Here is a 14993-nt window from a genome sequence, read left to right on the forward strand (position 1 = left end):
GACTGCTGGTGAAACGAGCAAATCCCCTCTCGTATCTAAACAACAGATAGATTTAACCTACAAACTCGAGGAAGCAGTTATGGAGTGCCTCTCAGAGAATGCCGTAATTAGTAAATTTGCCGATTCCATAACGGAAAAAGTAAAAAAAGATCTAATTGAGACCCTAAAACTTATCATAAGTGATCAACTTACTGCGGTCAAAGAGGATTCTAACTCGCGTATCGAACTATTTGAACAAGAAACGTTGGAAAAATTGGACAAGCAAGAACAATACCTCCTCAGAAATGCAGTGCGCGTTTTCGGCATTGAAGAAACAAAAAATGAAAATACGGACAAATTGGTCATTGATCTTTTCCATGATAAGTTAGCAGTGCAAGTGCCTACCGATGCAATAAGCCAGTCATATCGCGTGGGGCGAAGGCGTAACGACAAGAAACCTAGGCCGATCATAGTGAAATTCATCTCTTACAAACATCGATGTTCAGTTTACCAGAAGAAAAAGCTTCTCAAGGGAACAAAGCTATCAATCAAGGAAGATCTCACAGCCCGACGGGCTCGGCTGTTGCAGCTAACAACTGATAAAGTTGGACTTGGTAATGCGTGGACAATCGACGGCCGAGTCATGATATCACTGAATGGGAAAAAAAAGCATATCCACTCCGTTGGCGATCTAGATAATATCCCGACCTCCCGCCAACCCAGTGAGAAGGCCCGAGATAGAACCACCCTCGAACATCCGGGCGACAAGGATCAAGAAACAGAAACAGAGTCAGACGACGACACGCTAACGGATCCATTAGAGGCCAAGGATACATAAGCAAATAAGATGTACCTATATGTATATACTCTTTTTACTAATTTGACATTTATATGTTAATGTAAATGCAGCGCACACTAGGCAGTGTTTGTAGCATTAGGCACTTAAAATCATCCGCTATCTCTCATCAGACAGCCGCGAATCAGTTATAAGAGAGTAAAAAAAAAAATAAACCCCGTTTTATCCTTTTGAATACACGCCTTATTATTCTTTAACTTCCCCAAATTCTAAATACATATAAAAAATATATATAGTATGGCTTCCGTCAGAATTTCAGTACTCAGACCACAGTTGCAGATCTGGTGACTAAAATTCTGCGCGAAATCGGCAAAGGCAACAAGCCGGTGTTAATCCTGCTTGCTCGAAAATTTACCATCGACTGGAAGATAGTCTCCTGAAAATGAAGGTTACCGAAACTAAATACATCACATTTTCAGCAAACAGCCTGGGCCAGCCTAATGAAACATTAATAATCATCATTCTTAACAATTTTAAAGAATTAGGTCAATGTTTACCTAATATCCGTTCCAAATTTGAAAATTTCGAAAAAGTTTCTGAGGCGAAATACCTTGGAGTTCACCTAGACCGGCATTAAAAGTGCGATGTACACCTCAGAATGATTAACAACAAACGTAGTTCTTTTACTTCTTTTTTCGAAAAACGGCTGGTCGTGTATTATCGATTAGCACAGTCTATCATAGAATACTGTGTTATAGTCTGAGGACTTGCTAATAAAACTCAACTGGAACCCTATTCAAAACTCAAAAATGTATCTTAAAAATTTTGTCGCGGAAACTTAGACTTTACTCAACTGTCTTTTTTTCGAACAATTTAATATTTTATAATTGGAGATTATATGGAAACTGGAACCTTTAAAATACATTTCAAAGAATTTAAATTACCTAATTGTTGAAACTCCAAAGTACTCCACAAGGGGAAAAACTGAATTTTCGTTAAAACCAGAAAAATGTAAACTAAACTTAACATATAAGAATATTCTCAACTCTCCAATAATAGAGTATAATAAGTTGCTGATGCATGTAAAAGAACTGATTATAGATGCGGTGCCTTTTGCAAAAATAGCCCGCCATTTAAAAGCGCATATATTTAATGAGCAATTTCTACGAAATGAACAGTAGGGAATTACGGGAAAAGTTGAATTGTTCATTTAACAATGAAATTGTTAAATCTTGTGTTTGACTTGTTTCTAGTGTCCGTTTTGCAGTAGTGGAAAGCTAATTTAACCATGAAAGTGGTTAAATTGGCATTCTTTTTTTTCCTTCTTTATTGTGAAGTCTACTTTGAAACTTGTCCAACACTTGCTTTGCTTGGCTACAAATTGTTAAGTTAGCAATTTCATCTTTACCACGAGTAAGAAGCGAGGAAGAAGTGGGTAAAAAAAAAATAAAAAGAAAGGGGGAAAAAGGGGGAATAATGGAACAAAATAAATTCAAACAAAGAGGCTGCACCCGACACAATAGCCAAGTGCCTCTAGTGGGTGTTTTATTTTGGTTTTTCTTTTTTTTTTTTCGTTCATCATTCATTTGCCTGTTGTTAACTATCATAGATTAAAACGATATTAAATTCATTCATTCATTCAAAGGCAATCTTTTAAAAAATTTCTTAATTATTTCTTCAAGTACTATAATGATATTGCATTGTGAAGGCGACTGAAGTCCGCCTTTTTTGCCTGTTTGTTTAAAAGCCATCCACAAGGTGACTTTAGATCAAAAGCGTTGTGAAAGGTGGAAAAAGATGATATAATGACCAATTGTTGTAGTCGTGGAACGCCAAGGGCTCCAAGAGTCTTTTGTTCTAATAAAATTCAAAACTCTTAAAATCTGGAAATAAGTGGTGCGTTCTTTTAAAGGTACCGCGTTATAATACGATTATGGAAGAAATCCCAAGTAGCATTTTTCAACGGAAAAATCGCGATTTTATCGCCGATAAAGTCGCGATTATCCTCGATTTTATCGGCGATAAAATCGCTAGGATCATCAACATTTGAGCGATTATCCTCGATCTTTTCGCGATTTTATTGCGATTTTATCGGCCCGAAAAAATTGCGATTTTATCGCGATAAGATCGAGGATGATCGCTCAGATGTTAATGATCCTAGCGATTGATAAAATCGCCAAAAAAAGGGGGTTAAAGTTGTCAGCCGATTGCCGTTAGGTTCAGCCGTCAGGTCCTTTGACGAAGACGAGCGTAAAATCCCCGGAGCCTCCGCGGGGATTCGAACCCCAATCGCTACGGTGGAAGGCCAGCACATTGTCACTATGCTATGGCCGCTATATGACTTGCGTGTGAGAATTGAAGCCTCTTATACATGGATCGGCGCTTCGCAACCTCACAACTTATGTCTTTGCGTTGACTGACACCGATTTTTCATTGGATTTTTTTTTTTTTTTTTTTTTTTTTTTTTTTTTTTTTTTTTTTTTAATTTTCCCTCCTCTGTATTTTATTTCATACCTTGAAATACGGTTGGTAAAATAAGGTTCTATTGGTAATCTCATCATTCTGTCTCTGTAAAATTACCAATAATAGTGAGATGGCAAAGTTACCGATGGACCTTGGGAAAAACGCCAATAGTTTTTATCGACTGTGGTAGAATTACCGAGATAAAATGGTAAAGTTACCGGGGATTGATTACCAATAAAAGTGGTATTCTTACCTGAAAAAATCAGTAAAAATACCGGTTTTCAGGTAAGCTTACCAGCCTGTCTTTGTAACATTATACTAATAATTGATAAAAAAAATGAGATGGTTAAGTTACCAACGGATCTCGGTAAAAACGGCGGCGGCGGAATAGAAACATCTTTCATAGAGTTCTCGTGCATACTTGCGTCACCCTCTACGTACCTCTAAATGTTTTAACCTCTCCTCATGTACGCTTGGAGTTATTGATGTAATGCACTACTTAAAATCCAATAATGGGCGCAGTAGTAATTTTTGAGCGGCAGATGAGATGAAAATGTCCAGTTGAGCGGGAGCAGTCTCTTGAGAGGCGAGAAATGCAGGACGTGATTGCTCATTTTCTATTCCGTCCGCATATGTGCGGAGTAGATTCACCGAATTCTGAAACATACGCTTAAAATCCAACGATGTAAGTAAGCGGTCGTCACTAATTTCCTGTTTTTCTATAGTTGCATGCAGTCGCTTTATCAAGTTGTCGATCGGCTCTTGGATTAAAGTCATCAAGCCAGAGGATAGAAAATTTGATTTTGCAGGGAATCTTTTCCGTTCCTCCTCGGTTGAACGTAGAGGAAGAGAACCATCAACGTCACGACGCCAACGAACGTATCCCTCGCCGTCTCGTGCGACTGCTGTCAAAAGGCGCAAAAGATAAAAGAAAGCCTCTGTGAATGTAACGTTGTACGCGCTCATAGTTATGATGACAAGAGCCGTTAGGTGCGGTGCGGCCCAATAAACGCGGGGAGCGTTTATTTTCTTTATGATCGTTTCTCGTAAGTTCATTATTGGATCACTGAAACAGGAATACAAAGATAAGAAATCGAATGACATAAATTGCGGTGATGAGTATTTCGCGTATTCAGGCGAGATGCTTAAGTGCTTATGTTGAATGTTTTCAGTGATTCTCGAATGGAACAATTTTGTACCGTCAATCGAATAGCCGGTAGAAATTACTTCGAGGCAACTAACGATCTTTCCTGATCCTTTTATCTGTTGGTAATGAGAGAGACAAACGTTACACGGTAAGATTTGATCGATGTTATAAAGAATAAGAACGAAATCGGACAATGAAGATATCGAAGTTTCGCTGGCGATGCCAATTGATCCGCTCCCATCATCGTCTCTTAACGACAACTGCACGAGGATCGAAAGTGCATGTAAAAAGCCCCAATATAGATGACCCCATACAGGGACGGTATAAATATTGAAATTCAGTATTAACTCGTGTTTAACTAGGCCGAATTTGGCTCGGAATCGATCTACTAATCGTTTCAATATCGCCACGTATTCGTGGGACGGGTTTATGTTACCAATTTTTCGATAATGATCGACGAAAGTCTCCATTTCGTTAAACAATTGCTCTGCAGACTCGGTTAATTTATTCAACGAATAAACCCATTCGTTCGCAATCGTTGTTTCAAAGATTTGTCTCATCAGTTCTTCTGCGTTAGAAAACGCAACTGGAAGGATTTCTTTGCATTTTAACTCTCTGTTTGTCAAAAATTTCGTCCGTTCGCGTGACGAAGATAAAATCATTTCACCCTTATAATGCTCAACAAGGTTTTCCGGTCTGGAATTGAGCGCCTCTCCCAAAATCGTATTTTCCATTGTCAAATTTCTTCCTCTTTTTTTACCTTTCTCCTTTGTCATCTATCGGTTTAAAATATTGCATTAGGTAACCGTAGAAAGATCCTTTTTAGGACGTTAACTCCATTATTTGCAATATCCTCGGGGTTTCCGTATTACTTACTCTGTAAAGTAACTTTTTCGACATTCTATCTGTTGCGATGATATTGGTCAATCATTTTCTGCTCGTTATAAATATGAATTAAACGACGGAAGTTGCTAAGTTTTTCTACGCCTTAGTTGGAGAATTCAATAAATAATAGTTACAAAAAGCGATTTTTGGATTGCTTTTCTGGATTTTTTTTACGGCTAGGATCCTCCCTATTATTATGTACTTACACACAAGTATATACCCAATTATTTTCCCCTTGCACCTCTAATTTTTGAAATCCATTGTGGTTTACCATATGACTTACAAAGCAGCATTTTTTGCAGCCTTGAGATAAAGAAATCATTAGGCGCCCCTCCAGCAACGTCTTCTTTCTGTTGTTCCTATCACATTGTTCATGTATTGCCTTTAAACAGTACTCCAATTGCAATTGCCGTACCAGTCCAGGTCAATATAAAATAAGAACTTGATTTAAAAAGATCAGTCTATAAAAGTCTTTACCCTTGACGGAATAATTTTATTAAGGAGTTAGAGACTTTTAGGTTTTTGCCACAATTTTTCAGCCTCGATGGATCTGAACTCTGAGAAAGCTGTGTTATTTCCACATGGTTTACAACCAAAGGAGATCGATATTTATCCCGATCAAAATTCGGAGGAAAAACTCTTTCCTCTGATTCTTACCCAACAACAAACATCCCAAACCAATTTCCAGCACCAAACGTACGTTCCAGCACAATACGGATCAGTCAATGTTAATAATCAACAGCTGGACACAACATCAAATTCAATGCAAGGGTCATCTTCCAGTGCGGTCGGATTTGATATCAGCAATTCTATGAACGAGGTGTACGGTCAAGGAATGAACAAATACGTACCTGGACCAATCTTACAAGAAATGTTTTCACCAGATGTACAACGCCATCTGCAAAATCTTCAATGTAACGAACCTGCCTCAGTGATAACATCTGATGAAAAGCCCCGTGTAATGCGTGATATTGTCATTACAAAAGATCCGACGGAAGCACAAATACAAGCAACTAAAATTCTGGAAGAAGAAATCGGTATCAGCAAGTTGTTTGATGAATGGAAAACATTAAATCTCTTGGATGATCCTCAATATCTCTCAGAGTTATATACAGATTTCCCGCTTATTTGCACCGATAAAGATAGAATATTCAGTTATTTTCTGAAACTGTACAGGACCAAGTACATTGATTTGATTAAAAAAATTCCAGATTCTGAGAAGGAATTGATCGTCAAGGTTGCTATACTCGTTTACTCTTCCGAAGCAGCTTTGAGACCTCTGATTTTTAACAAACCGCTTGAAACGGAAATAAAGTCAATTTGTGAAAGGGATCCGAGAACTTTTGGAGTCAAAAAAAGCATTCACGAACAAAAAGGTAACCCAGAGGAGATCAAATTGAATCCTATTTTTGACGGCATTAAACTTCCAGACGATCCATTAAATCAGAAGTTGCTCATCAAGCACCCAGCTTTAACTCTAAATATAATCAAGGAACAACCTCTCTTGTTCAAAATTGGAAAAATCTGGGATAGCGGTACGTCACCGCTTTTTTCTCTTTTGACTACAAACATATTCAGAGACATGGTCGGCAAATACAGCACAACTCTAGTCGGACAGAAGGACGTGAACAAAACCAAGAAGGGTCTTAGGGTTGAGTTCAAAAATCCAGCAATTTTACAGATCACAGAACGCATCGTGAAAGACATAAGCATTTACAACGGGGAATTACCCGAGAAAGCTGTCACATGGTGGATGAATGTTTTGGACAAGCCTCTAGATAAACATTTTAACCGGATCAACTTAAAAAGGGAAAATATCCAAATTGATTTACGTAACCCGACGGAAGAAATAAGAAAAGGAAATATAAATATGACTTCGAATATGTATTTCGTTGCAGTAAAGTCGTCGTCTATTTTCGATATGACAAGTGTTGCAGAAATTGCGTCGTTTTCCGAACCATGGCTATTCCTGCCGCTATCTGTGCTCAATTGGTCGTCATCCAAAAGAAATTTTTCGGACGCGGAAACAAAGAAGATGAAAGAGAATTATAAATTCATGAACGACTATTACGATAGAATCACGGAAGAATTGGACGCAGAAATTAATCTTTTGAAACGGAAAGATGAGCAATTGAAAGGATTAAACGAGGACATTCACTCTTCAAAAAAACCAAAGGTTCTGCTGCAGTCATCCGACCCTCCGGAATCAAACGAATTGCACGAAGATATTGATTATTCAAAACAACAAGATGAGGCATTGGATCGATTAAACGGAGAGAAATCTTCAAAAAAACCAAAAGTCCAACTGAATTCATCCCACTCTCAGGAAGCGGAAGAATTGAACGAAGATGATAATTCTTCAAAACAACAAAATGAGGATTTAGATGGATTATACGAAGACGCTTAGTCTTCCAAAAAACGATAAGTCGGGTTGTAATCATTCTATACTGAGAAATAGACAGAATTGGACAAGAAAACTGATTCTTTAAAGCAACAAGATGAGTAATTGAATAGATGAAACATATAGATTCAGTCCTCAAAAAAACGAAAAGTCCCGCTACCCGAAACTCATGGTTTGTTACGAACGAAAGGATTAGAGAGGAGTTGAAAGTGGAATCTGTGAAAGAAGTGATTGAGAGAGCAGCTGTGCGCTATCACACGAGACTGGGCGCACACCCTAACCCGCTAGCTCAACAGGTATTCGGGACGACCCCAGCAGGAGACAAGTCGTAGGGTATAGCCCTACGACTTGGCTACAGGGGTGTTCCATTAAATCAGTAACCATGGTCTACCTTAAACAGAACACATTTATGTGAGTTTCCGCTTTGCAGTGGGTGTCCATGATACCGATGGCTCCTACTGTAAAGACATTAGATAATTTTAATTTGTTGCAATTGCTAAATATGTCGCATCTGCCTCTTTATTTATATTATAGAATGTATGGTTTGTATGAATGATGAGAATAACGTAGGACAGTAATTAAGAAGCATAGGTTAAGGTCTGAATGTATTTATTAACAAAATCTTATTACATTACTTCTAAGATTAGCTTTAAGCTTAAGTTAACATTTATGTGATTTATGCCTCGTAAAGGGCAGTGGTACAATTTTAATTTAATAAAATATAAAAAATAAAAAAAAAACACCTTATACTAGATGCTTTTCATTTTTGATTTACTAATCTTATTTTATCTTTCAAGTAATGAATAGAATAAGTATTGGAAATTCCAAGTTGATGAAGTATGTATTAATTTTCCCGCAAAAAATACTTTGCTAACTGTATACAATGAGAAATATTCTGTTTCTATATTAACAAATTTTAGTTTTACGCATTTTGACTACAATTTTACAAACTTTTACAACGTAACAACTTTTTGACTTAGACAATAACCCAAGGCAATTCACGATGGTGCAGGGTGCACATCTTCCCTGTTTTTACAAGTATTCAAAATCATCCATATTGTTCATTTCTACGCAGAAATATTAAGGATGAATATTTGTAACAAATTACAGACTAAAGCAGACACCTTTTTACCAGCTAAATAGTTAAAGATATGCACGAACTTGGCAATGTTGGCCAGGGTATATGCTGTTTGGTCGGAAAAGTCCTCAATTTCGCTACATTGCTTGATGAGCTAAGTTGTTGGACATGCAACATCTGATCATCCCTCATTTAGGTAGTTTGAAATTGTTAGCCACTTCAGCCACTTGGGGGTATTCAGTTTCAAAATTATGTATAACCGCTTGAGCTATACAACCGCACTATATCATATGAGTGATTTGACATGCATCACAAACGTCCTAGTTTAATTTTCAATTTTCAAAAATTTGGAGCTCTTATGCCTGCTCTACCTCAGATTAAAGGCAGTTTTTTTTCTTTTTTTTTTTTTTTCGGGGATGAGGGGAAAAATTCGCTACAGTGCCCCCATCATGAGGGTCGCCAAGACGCTCCTCATGAAAAGGGCCCACCGAATACCGGGACGGCAACGACCATCAGCTGGTGAAGAGCCGCCGAAGCGACCCCTAACCGACCCGACCGCTGTGAGATGGGAAGACCCGGTTATGTGGGGGTGAAGCACGCCGCTGTGTTCCGTACCCACTAAACGACCCCTCCAGGCCACACTTCAGTTGAGATTAAAGTTTTCAGTGACCTCTTAGGCTAAATTGAGGCTTTTGATACGCTGAATATGGAGACATGTCAAACTCATCCTGTACTCTAGGTTTAACTGCGATTTTCAAAAATTCTGACGCCTCAAGCCCCTCGGGGCAGTCTTTTTCGAAAATCATTTAAAACTTTACCTATCCAACTGCGCTCGGTACTCTGAGTCTTTGGACGCGTCTCACTTACATGTTTGTGAATTTTTAGATTTTCAAATACGTTGTGCCCTCAGCCGACCCCCTCTCCCCCACCCCTTATTACGGACACTGAAAGTCAATATTTTCAGGAACCAACCTAACCCTTTTTAATAGTGATGTGCACTCGGAGTTTTTGGACGTGCCTGACTTACATGTTTGTGAATTTTTTGATTTTCAATTATGATGAGCCCTTAGTTCTAAGGGCTCTTAGTTAACTAAAGTTCAAGAATTTCAAAAAACTCGTGATCTCGGTTCTTTGCTCTCTTATTGATTTCATTACTTCCCTTGCCTTGTTATTACTCAATAGTTTTGAGCATCAAAGGACGGGTCGTTGCTCTTATCTCCCGTTTTTGTCACTTTTTTCGTTTAAACTACAATTCTTACTGAGCCTCTCTCATAAATAACATTTAGCGTTATTCTTTTTATCGTGCGTTATCGTTATTTCCCACTAAAGAATTTTAATTTTATGGACTTTTTATCGAAAGATAAATTTTTGTTTATATTTTTGCATGCGCAGTGTATTCTGATAAGCATGGGAAAATAGTGCTTCAGATCTGTGGCTGCCTAACATATTTTTCTCCTTAAACAAAAATTTTGAAAAGGTGAGTAACGCGTATTTCTAAACCACCAATGGGTCCGTGAATGGAATAACACCACACCAAATAATTAATGCTGTCGATAGTGCATATTTGTTATTGTGATACTTAGTCTTTGACAAGTGTAAAAATTTAAAAAGAGCCTCAACTCTCCTTGTATAGATTTTATCGTTTTGTACGTCCGTGGACGAAGCGCCCTAATTTCGAAGTCTTACCTCCCTCGGTGGAGCGAATCAATGGTACCTACAGGTCGAACATAGGCCATTTTAGCTAATCCCCTGTCCGGCAACTGAAAAGCGATCCCTAAAGGTTTAATTTAAAGGAAATGGCATTAGTTTGGGCAATACCTCATTGACGTTTGCACTCCACATACCACCAAACATGGGTATTACGCGAATCCCTAATTTCAGCAATTTTTCATAAAATTCTTCCCTCCACCTCAGCTAGTGTACCACAGCTTCTGCAAATGTAAAAATCGACGATTGATTGTTAATTGGCAGAGTTTGAAGGACATTTACCTCTTTTAAAAGTATTCTTTATATTAACTTTCACGGTCGTCACGCTCGTTGAAAGACATCCATCTCAAAAATACTGGAAGAATAGTTTAAGTAAATATTTAAATAGGTACCTGCTCTCAAGAGTTTCAAGATCTTTTGTGTACGTATAGGAAAATTTGTAGGGCCCTTAGGAAAATGATAGTCCGGAGAAATCGGCGACCAGAATTTACCAATCCAGCTGTGCCGATACTTTTTCTCTTGAATTTCGCAGTTACATGCTACCCTTCCCTCACGGATATGTCATTGCTGCATACAGTCAAGCAAATCTATGTTGCGTGGGTCTTTACAAAATAACTTTATATTTAATTGTGTACCATTGAACACACTCGCTCTGATTTTTCCATTTAATTTTGTTCTTCACAGGATGATGAAAGGCTTCTTCTTGTTGGGACTCCTTTTGATTGGAAGAACAAGTACTATCTTCGCTAATTCACCACTTCCAACTCATTTGCATCGGCTGAGCGTACCTACAGTTCCTAAACTAACTGTGATTCGTGAATCGTACAATGCAACTCTCTCAGTCGCGCCCGAATCATTGGAAGGAATAATTGGTCGCAGACTCAAGTTCTCCACATTCTGTAAACAAGCTTGCCTCACTGGTTGTAATCATTGTGAGAAAAAACGTGTCGGACTTCCACCATCGCTCGTTGAGCTTCTGGATTGGCACAAAAAAAAGTACTGCACCATCGGTAAAGTGTGCCGGCCCAGTGACAAGCCTTATAACTTCGGCGATTGCTTTCGCTCTGACGCCAGAAATGCCACGAAGAGGATGTTTTTACAGTATTCGTTAACAGTGGAATTCGGCAACTGAAAGAAGACAAGGATTGCCATGCGAGTTGCTTCGGCGATACATGCATTCAGGACTTCGCGTGCTCTATCGGGAGCGATCGGTACCCTGTGCATCTTTTCTCGACCGATGATTCCGTTCAAGCCAAGATAATAATTGGGAACGATAATACCTACATCATTAATAGCACAGCTCATAAATTTCACATATCACTCGACAGTGCGTCTACTCTTGCGTTTATCCCGGAACCCAAATTTGAGATCAAGCGATATAACATAAGTGTCAGGTGTTACAAAAAGCTTGACACGGCTCCGCTATGTCAGTTGCCCGAAGATCCCGACTTCCCCGACCTCGCCAACACGATTATCTCCCTAAATGAAGGTAAAGACGCCGGGTCAGTGCGCAACGTTCATCTGAAAGTACACCAGCTCATACCCGACATCCCTGACGACGAAATGGTTTATTTACTTGATTCCGATTCGAGCGTGAAATCGATAAAACGAAGACGGCGTTACGCGTCCCAACGAATTCCTGACCCTAAATCTTTACGAAATGCTCTCATCTACCTAGCTCGTGAATCTGCCTTCAACGACTTCCGTATAATCAAATCCCTCAGCGATGTTCAAAACGCCTTCCTTCAGTTATTAAAGTCCGTATCCTACAGGAATCCTGAGGTTTTAGGTAGAGTTATAGGACACAACAAACAGACTTCATGGTTCTCCGAGAATCTGTTCTTTTTTCAAGGCCAGAATTTCAAAACAGCAGCTGACTCAAATTCAAACTGTAACGACCAGGAACAGATTTTCAAAGACGGAGCCTTTGTGGAGAAGATGAATGATGATATTTGTTATAAAGGAGCTGATGTTTCACACGACATTGAAAACGTCAATCTCTTCGAAGACTCTTCAATCGTCTTTTCGGACGTAAGGATTCAGAAAGTTGCGGCACGTCCGGATGAAAATTTTGAATACCCTAAACTAAAATTGGATTGGTACGAAGAATCTCCATGGTATACTGAAAAAACGGAAAGTGAAGGAACATCGAAAATTAAACCCAACATAGTGAGAACGTTCCTGATAGAAACAGGACCCACCATTGCGTGGATTCTTCTTTTGGCGGAACTTATCAAATGTTTTATTAAATTTACCAAGCAAACCTGCCTGCTATGCTTATTGTTATTATTACTGGGGTTTTCGTTCTCAGGAATAGTGGGATTTCTTCACTTTTTCCTGTGAATTGGCTACAGCCAGACATATTATGAACTGTGGTTTTGTCCAATCCTATTAAAATAAATCCTGCTGTATAGCAAAAAGATGTTTTTTTTTAATATATATATTTCGGCCTTCAACAGCTGTAAAAACACGTCTTAGTAAAAAAGCACCAAAAAAAAACAACTCATCCTGCTTACTTTTATTCTTTTATCTAGATTATTGTAGTTTGATATTTTTGAGTTGTAATGTGTACCCTAAGAAGTTTGAACGTTTTAAACTTAATTAATAAAAGTACCTCTATCTAAATTACTCCTTTTTTAAAATATATACTTCCTAATGATTAATGTGATTTGCATTGCTTCGACCTAGAAACTAAAAACAAATAAGTGGTTGACTAAAACGGAGTGCGAGCATTTCTACGTTTTTTATCACTCTTCAATGAGCCTATCAGCGACTCGATGTCCACGCAAACATGTCAGCCCTACCAAATTGTATCGGTTGTGTAACCGACACTTAAAAATATAAAATAATGGTTGATACAAAAGATGAAACCCCGCAATTTTTGAGTTACCATATAGAATTAGTGTAGGCTTAAAAGTTTTTCAAACTTTGGACACTTCTTTTTAGTTTAAAATTATTATATTGAGCAATTTCCGTAGTGAAAAAATTATTAATACACACCTAAAAATCACTGGTTTTTATATTATATATAAAATTGAGGATTATTATATATTAAATTAAGGATTTTGCGTACTGAGAAAAATTTTACTACACACCTAAAAATCACTGGTTTTTATAAAAATGAAAGTTTTCATTTTGAAAAAGAGAAACTGACTTATTGGTAATGGTTTTATCGAGAAGACTCCACGAACAATTTGGTGATAGTTTTGAAATACTTCGTTTCATCTGGCCTAATCGCTGCACTGAATATAACTACTAGAAAATGTTGCTAAATGTGACGAAACTTCTTTCTAATGACTTTCCTCACTTAGTAATAAACATCTCAATTCAAATTGGCACTTTTCCTTAACATTAGAGTCTCCTTTAGCAAATATTGCCAAAGAATCCATGATCGATACTGATGTATTACCGCAAATTACTCTTTTGTCTCCGACTCAGGATTAGCGACGCGTAACTGACCGAACGGACATTTTCGTCCATGGAATTTTTGTGTATGCAAATAATTATTTTCTTGTGAAAAACGGTACTTATAGGTACTTGGCAGTGTACTATTAAAGGAATAAGAAGCGTCCAGATCAAATTTAAACGAGTTCCAATTTCGCGAGCCACTTTGGCAACCCGTTACCGCGAGGACAAAAATTTTTGTATGGGCTCCAAAATTTCAGAAAAGTCACATCCTTTACAAGGCTGATGCATACTAAAAATTTAGATCGGTCATGGCAAGGATGAGGGAGAAGAAGTTCAATTTGTCGCCCCATGCACAGTGTGTAACTTTACCCTTAAAAAACCACAAACATTCAATTGTAATTCAAAAAAGTAAAACATTCTATTTCGAAATCGGCCAAGAATCCATCAGGCAGTACCATACTGCAACCTACAATTTGAATATTTGATTTTGAATGGAAATCACGCTTCGAAGCCTTCATTGTATCATCAAATTCGATGTTTTTGAGTCTGCAACCTGGCAACGCTGCGGCGGGGGCAAAAAAAAGTATAGGCATGATAATTTCAGAAAAGTCACATCTTATACCAGATGAAAACATCCTAAAAATTTAGATCGGTCAAGGCGAGGGTGAGGGAGAGAGGGTTTAATTTGTCGCCCCAAGGTCAATTTTGCTATTTTACCCATAAAAAAACACAAAAATACGTTTATTTTTCCAGGATTTCCGACAATCTATTTCGAGATTGCCCCAAAACCCATTAGAGAATACCCCACTACAACATCCAACTTGAATTATTGATGTGCATTCAAAGTCCGTAATAAGTGAGTTGAAGCGCACCGTTTACGAGTTAATATAGTTTCCTTCAAAAGTCAATTTTCCATTACCAGAACATAATGTTTGCATCGCTAGTTATTATACTAATTACTGTCTTTATCATCCTATGGTTTATGCGAAGAACATTCCAGGATGAAATAGAGGTCAACCGTCCCAAAACTCCGGCACAAAGTGAAGAACATTAAAAAAGAGATAGAACATTTGGGAAAGTTCCGAAAGATCGCATTTGACGCCTTGAAGCAACAAAAGTACCATTTACA

General features: G+C 38.0%; 1 protein-coding gene across 1 annotated transcript; it reads right to left on the reverse strand.

The window, feature by feature from the left end:
* Positions 1 to 2605: 2605 nt before the first annotated feature.
* LOC140225010 (uncharacterized) lies at positions 2606 to 5161 on the reverse strand. Its single transcript, XM_072302351.1, has one exon. The coding sequence runs from the start codon at positions 5159 to 5161 to the stop codon at positions 3734 to 3736; it is 1428 nt and encodes a 475-aa protein (XP_072158452.1). The 3' UTR covers positions 2606 to 3733.
* Positions 5162 to 14993: the final 9832 nt, after the last annotated feature.

The sequence above is a fragment of the Bemisia tabaci genome, chromosome 7, assembly GCF_918797505.1.
Source record: "Bemisia tabaci chromosome 7, PGI_BMITA_v3".
Classification (NCBI taxonomy): Eukaryota; Metazoa; Arthropoda; class Insecta; order Hemiptera; family Aleyrodidae; genus Bemisia; species Bemisia tabaci.

Bases quoted from the DNA above. Each gene is read 5' to 3' on its own strand.
- LOC140225010 (XM_072302351.1), bottom strand. From the start codon at position 5,161: ATGACAAAGGAGAAAGGTAAAAAAAGAGGAAGAAATTTGACAATGGAA.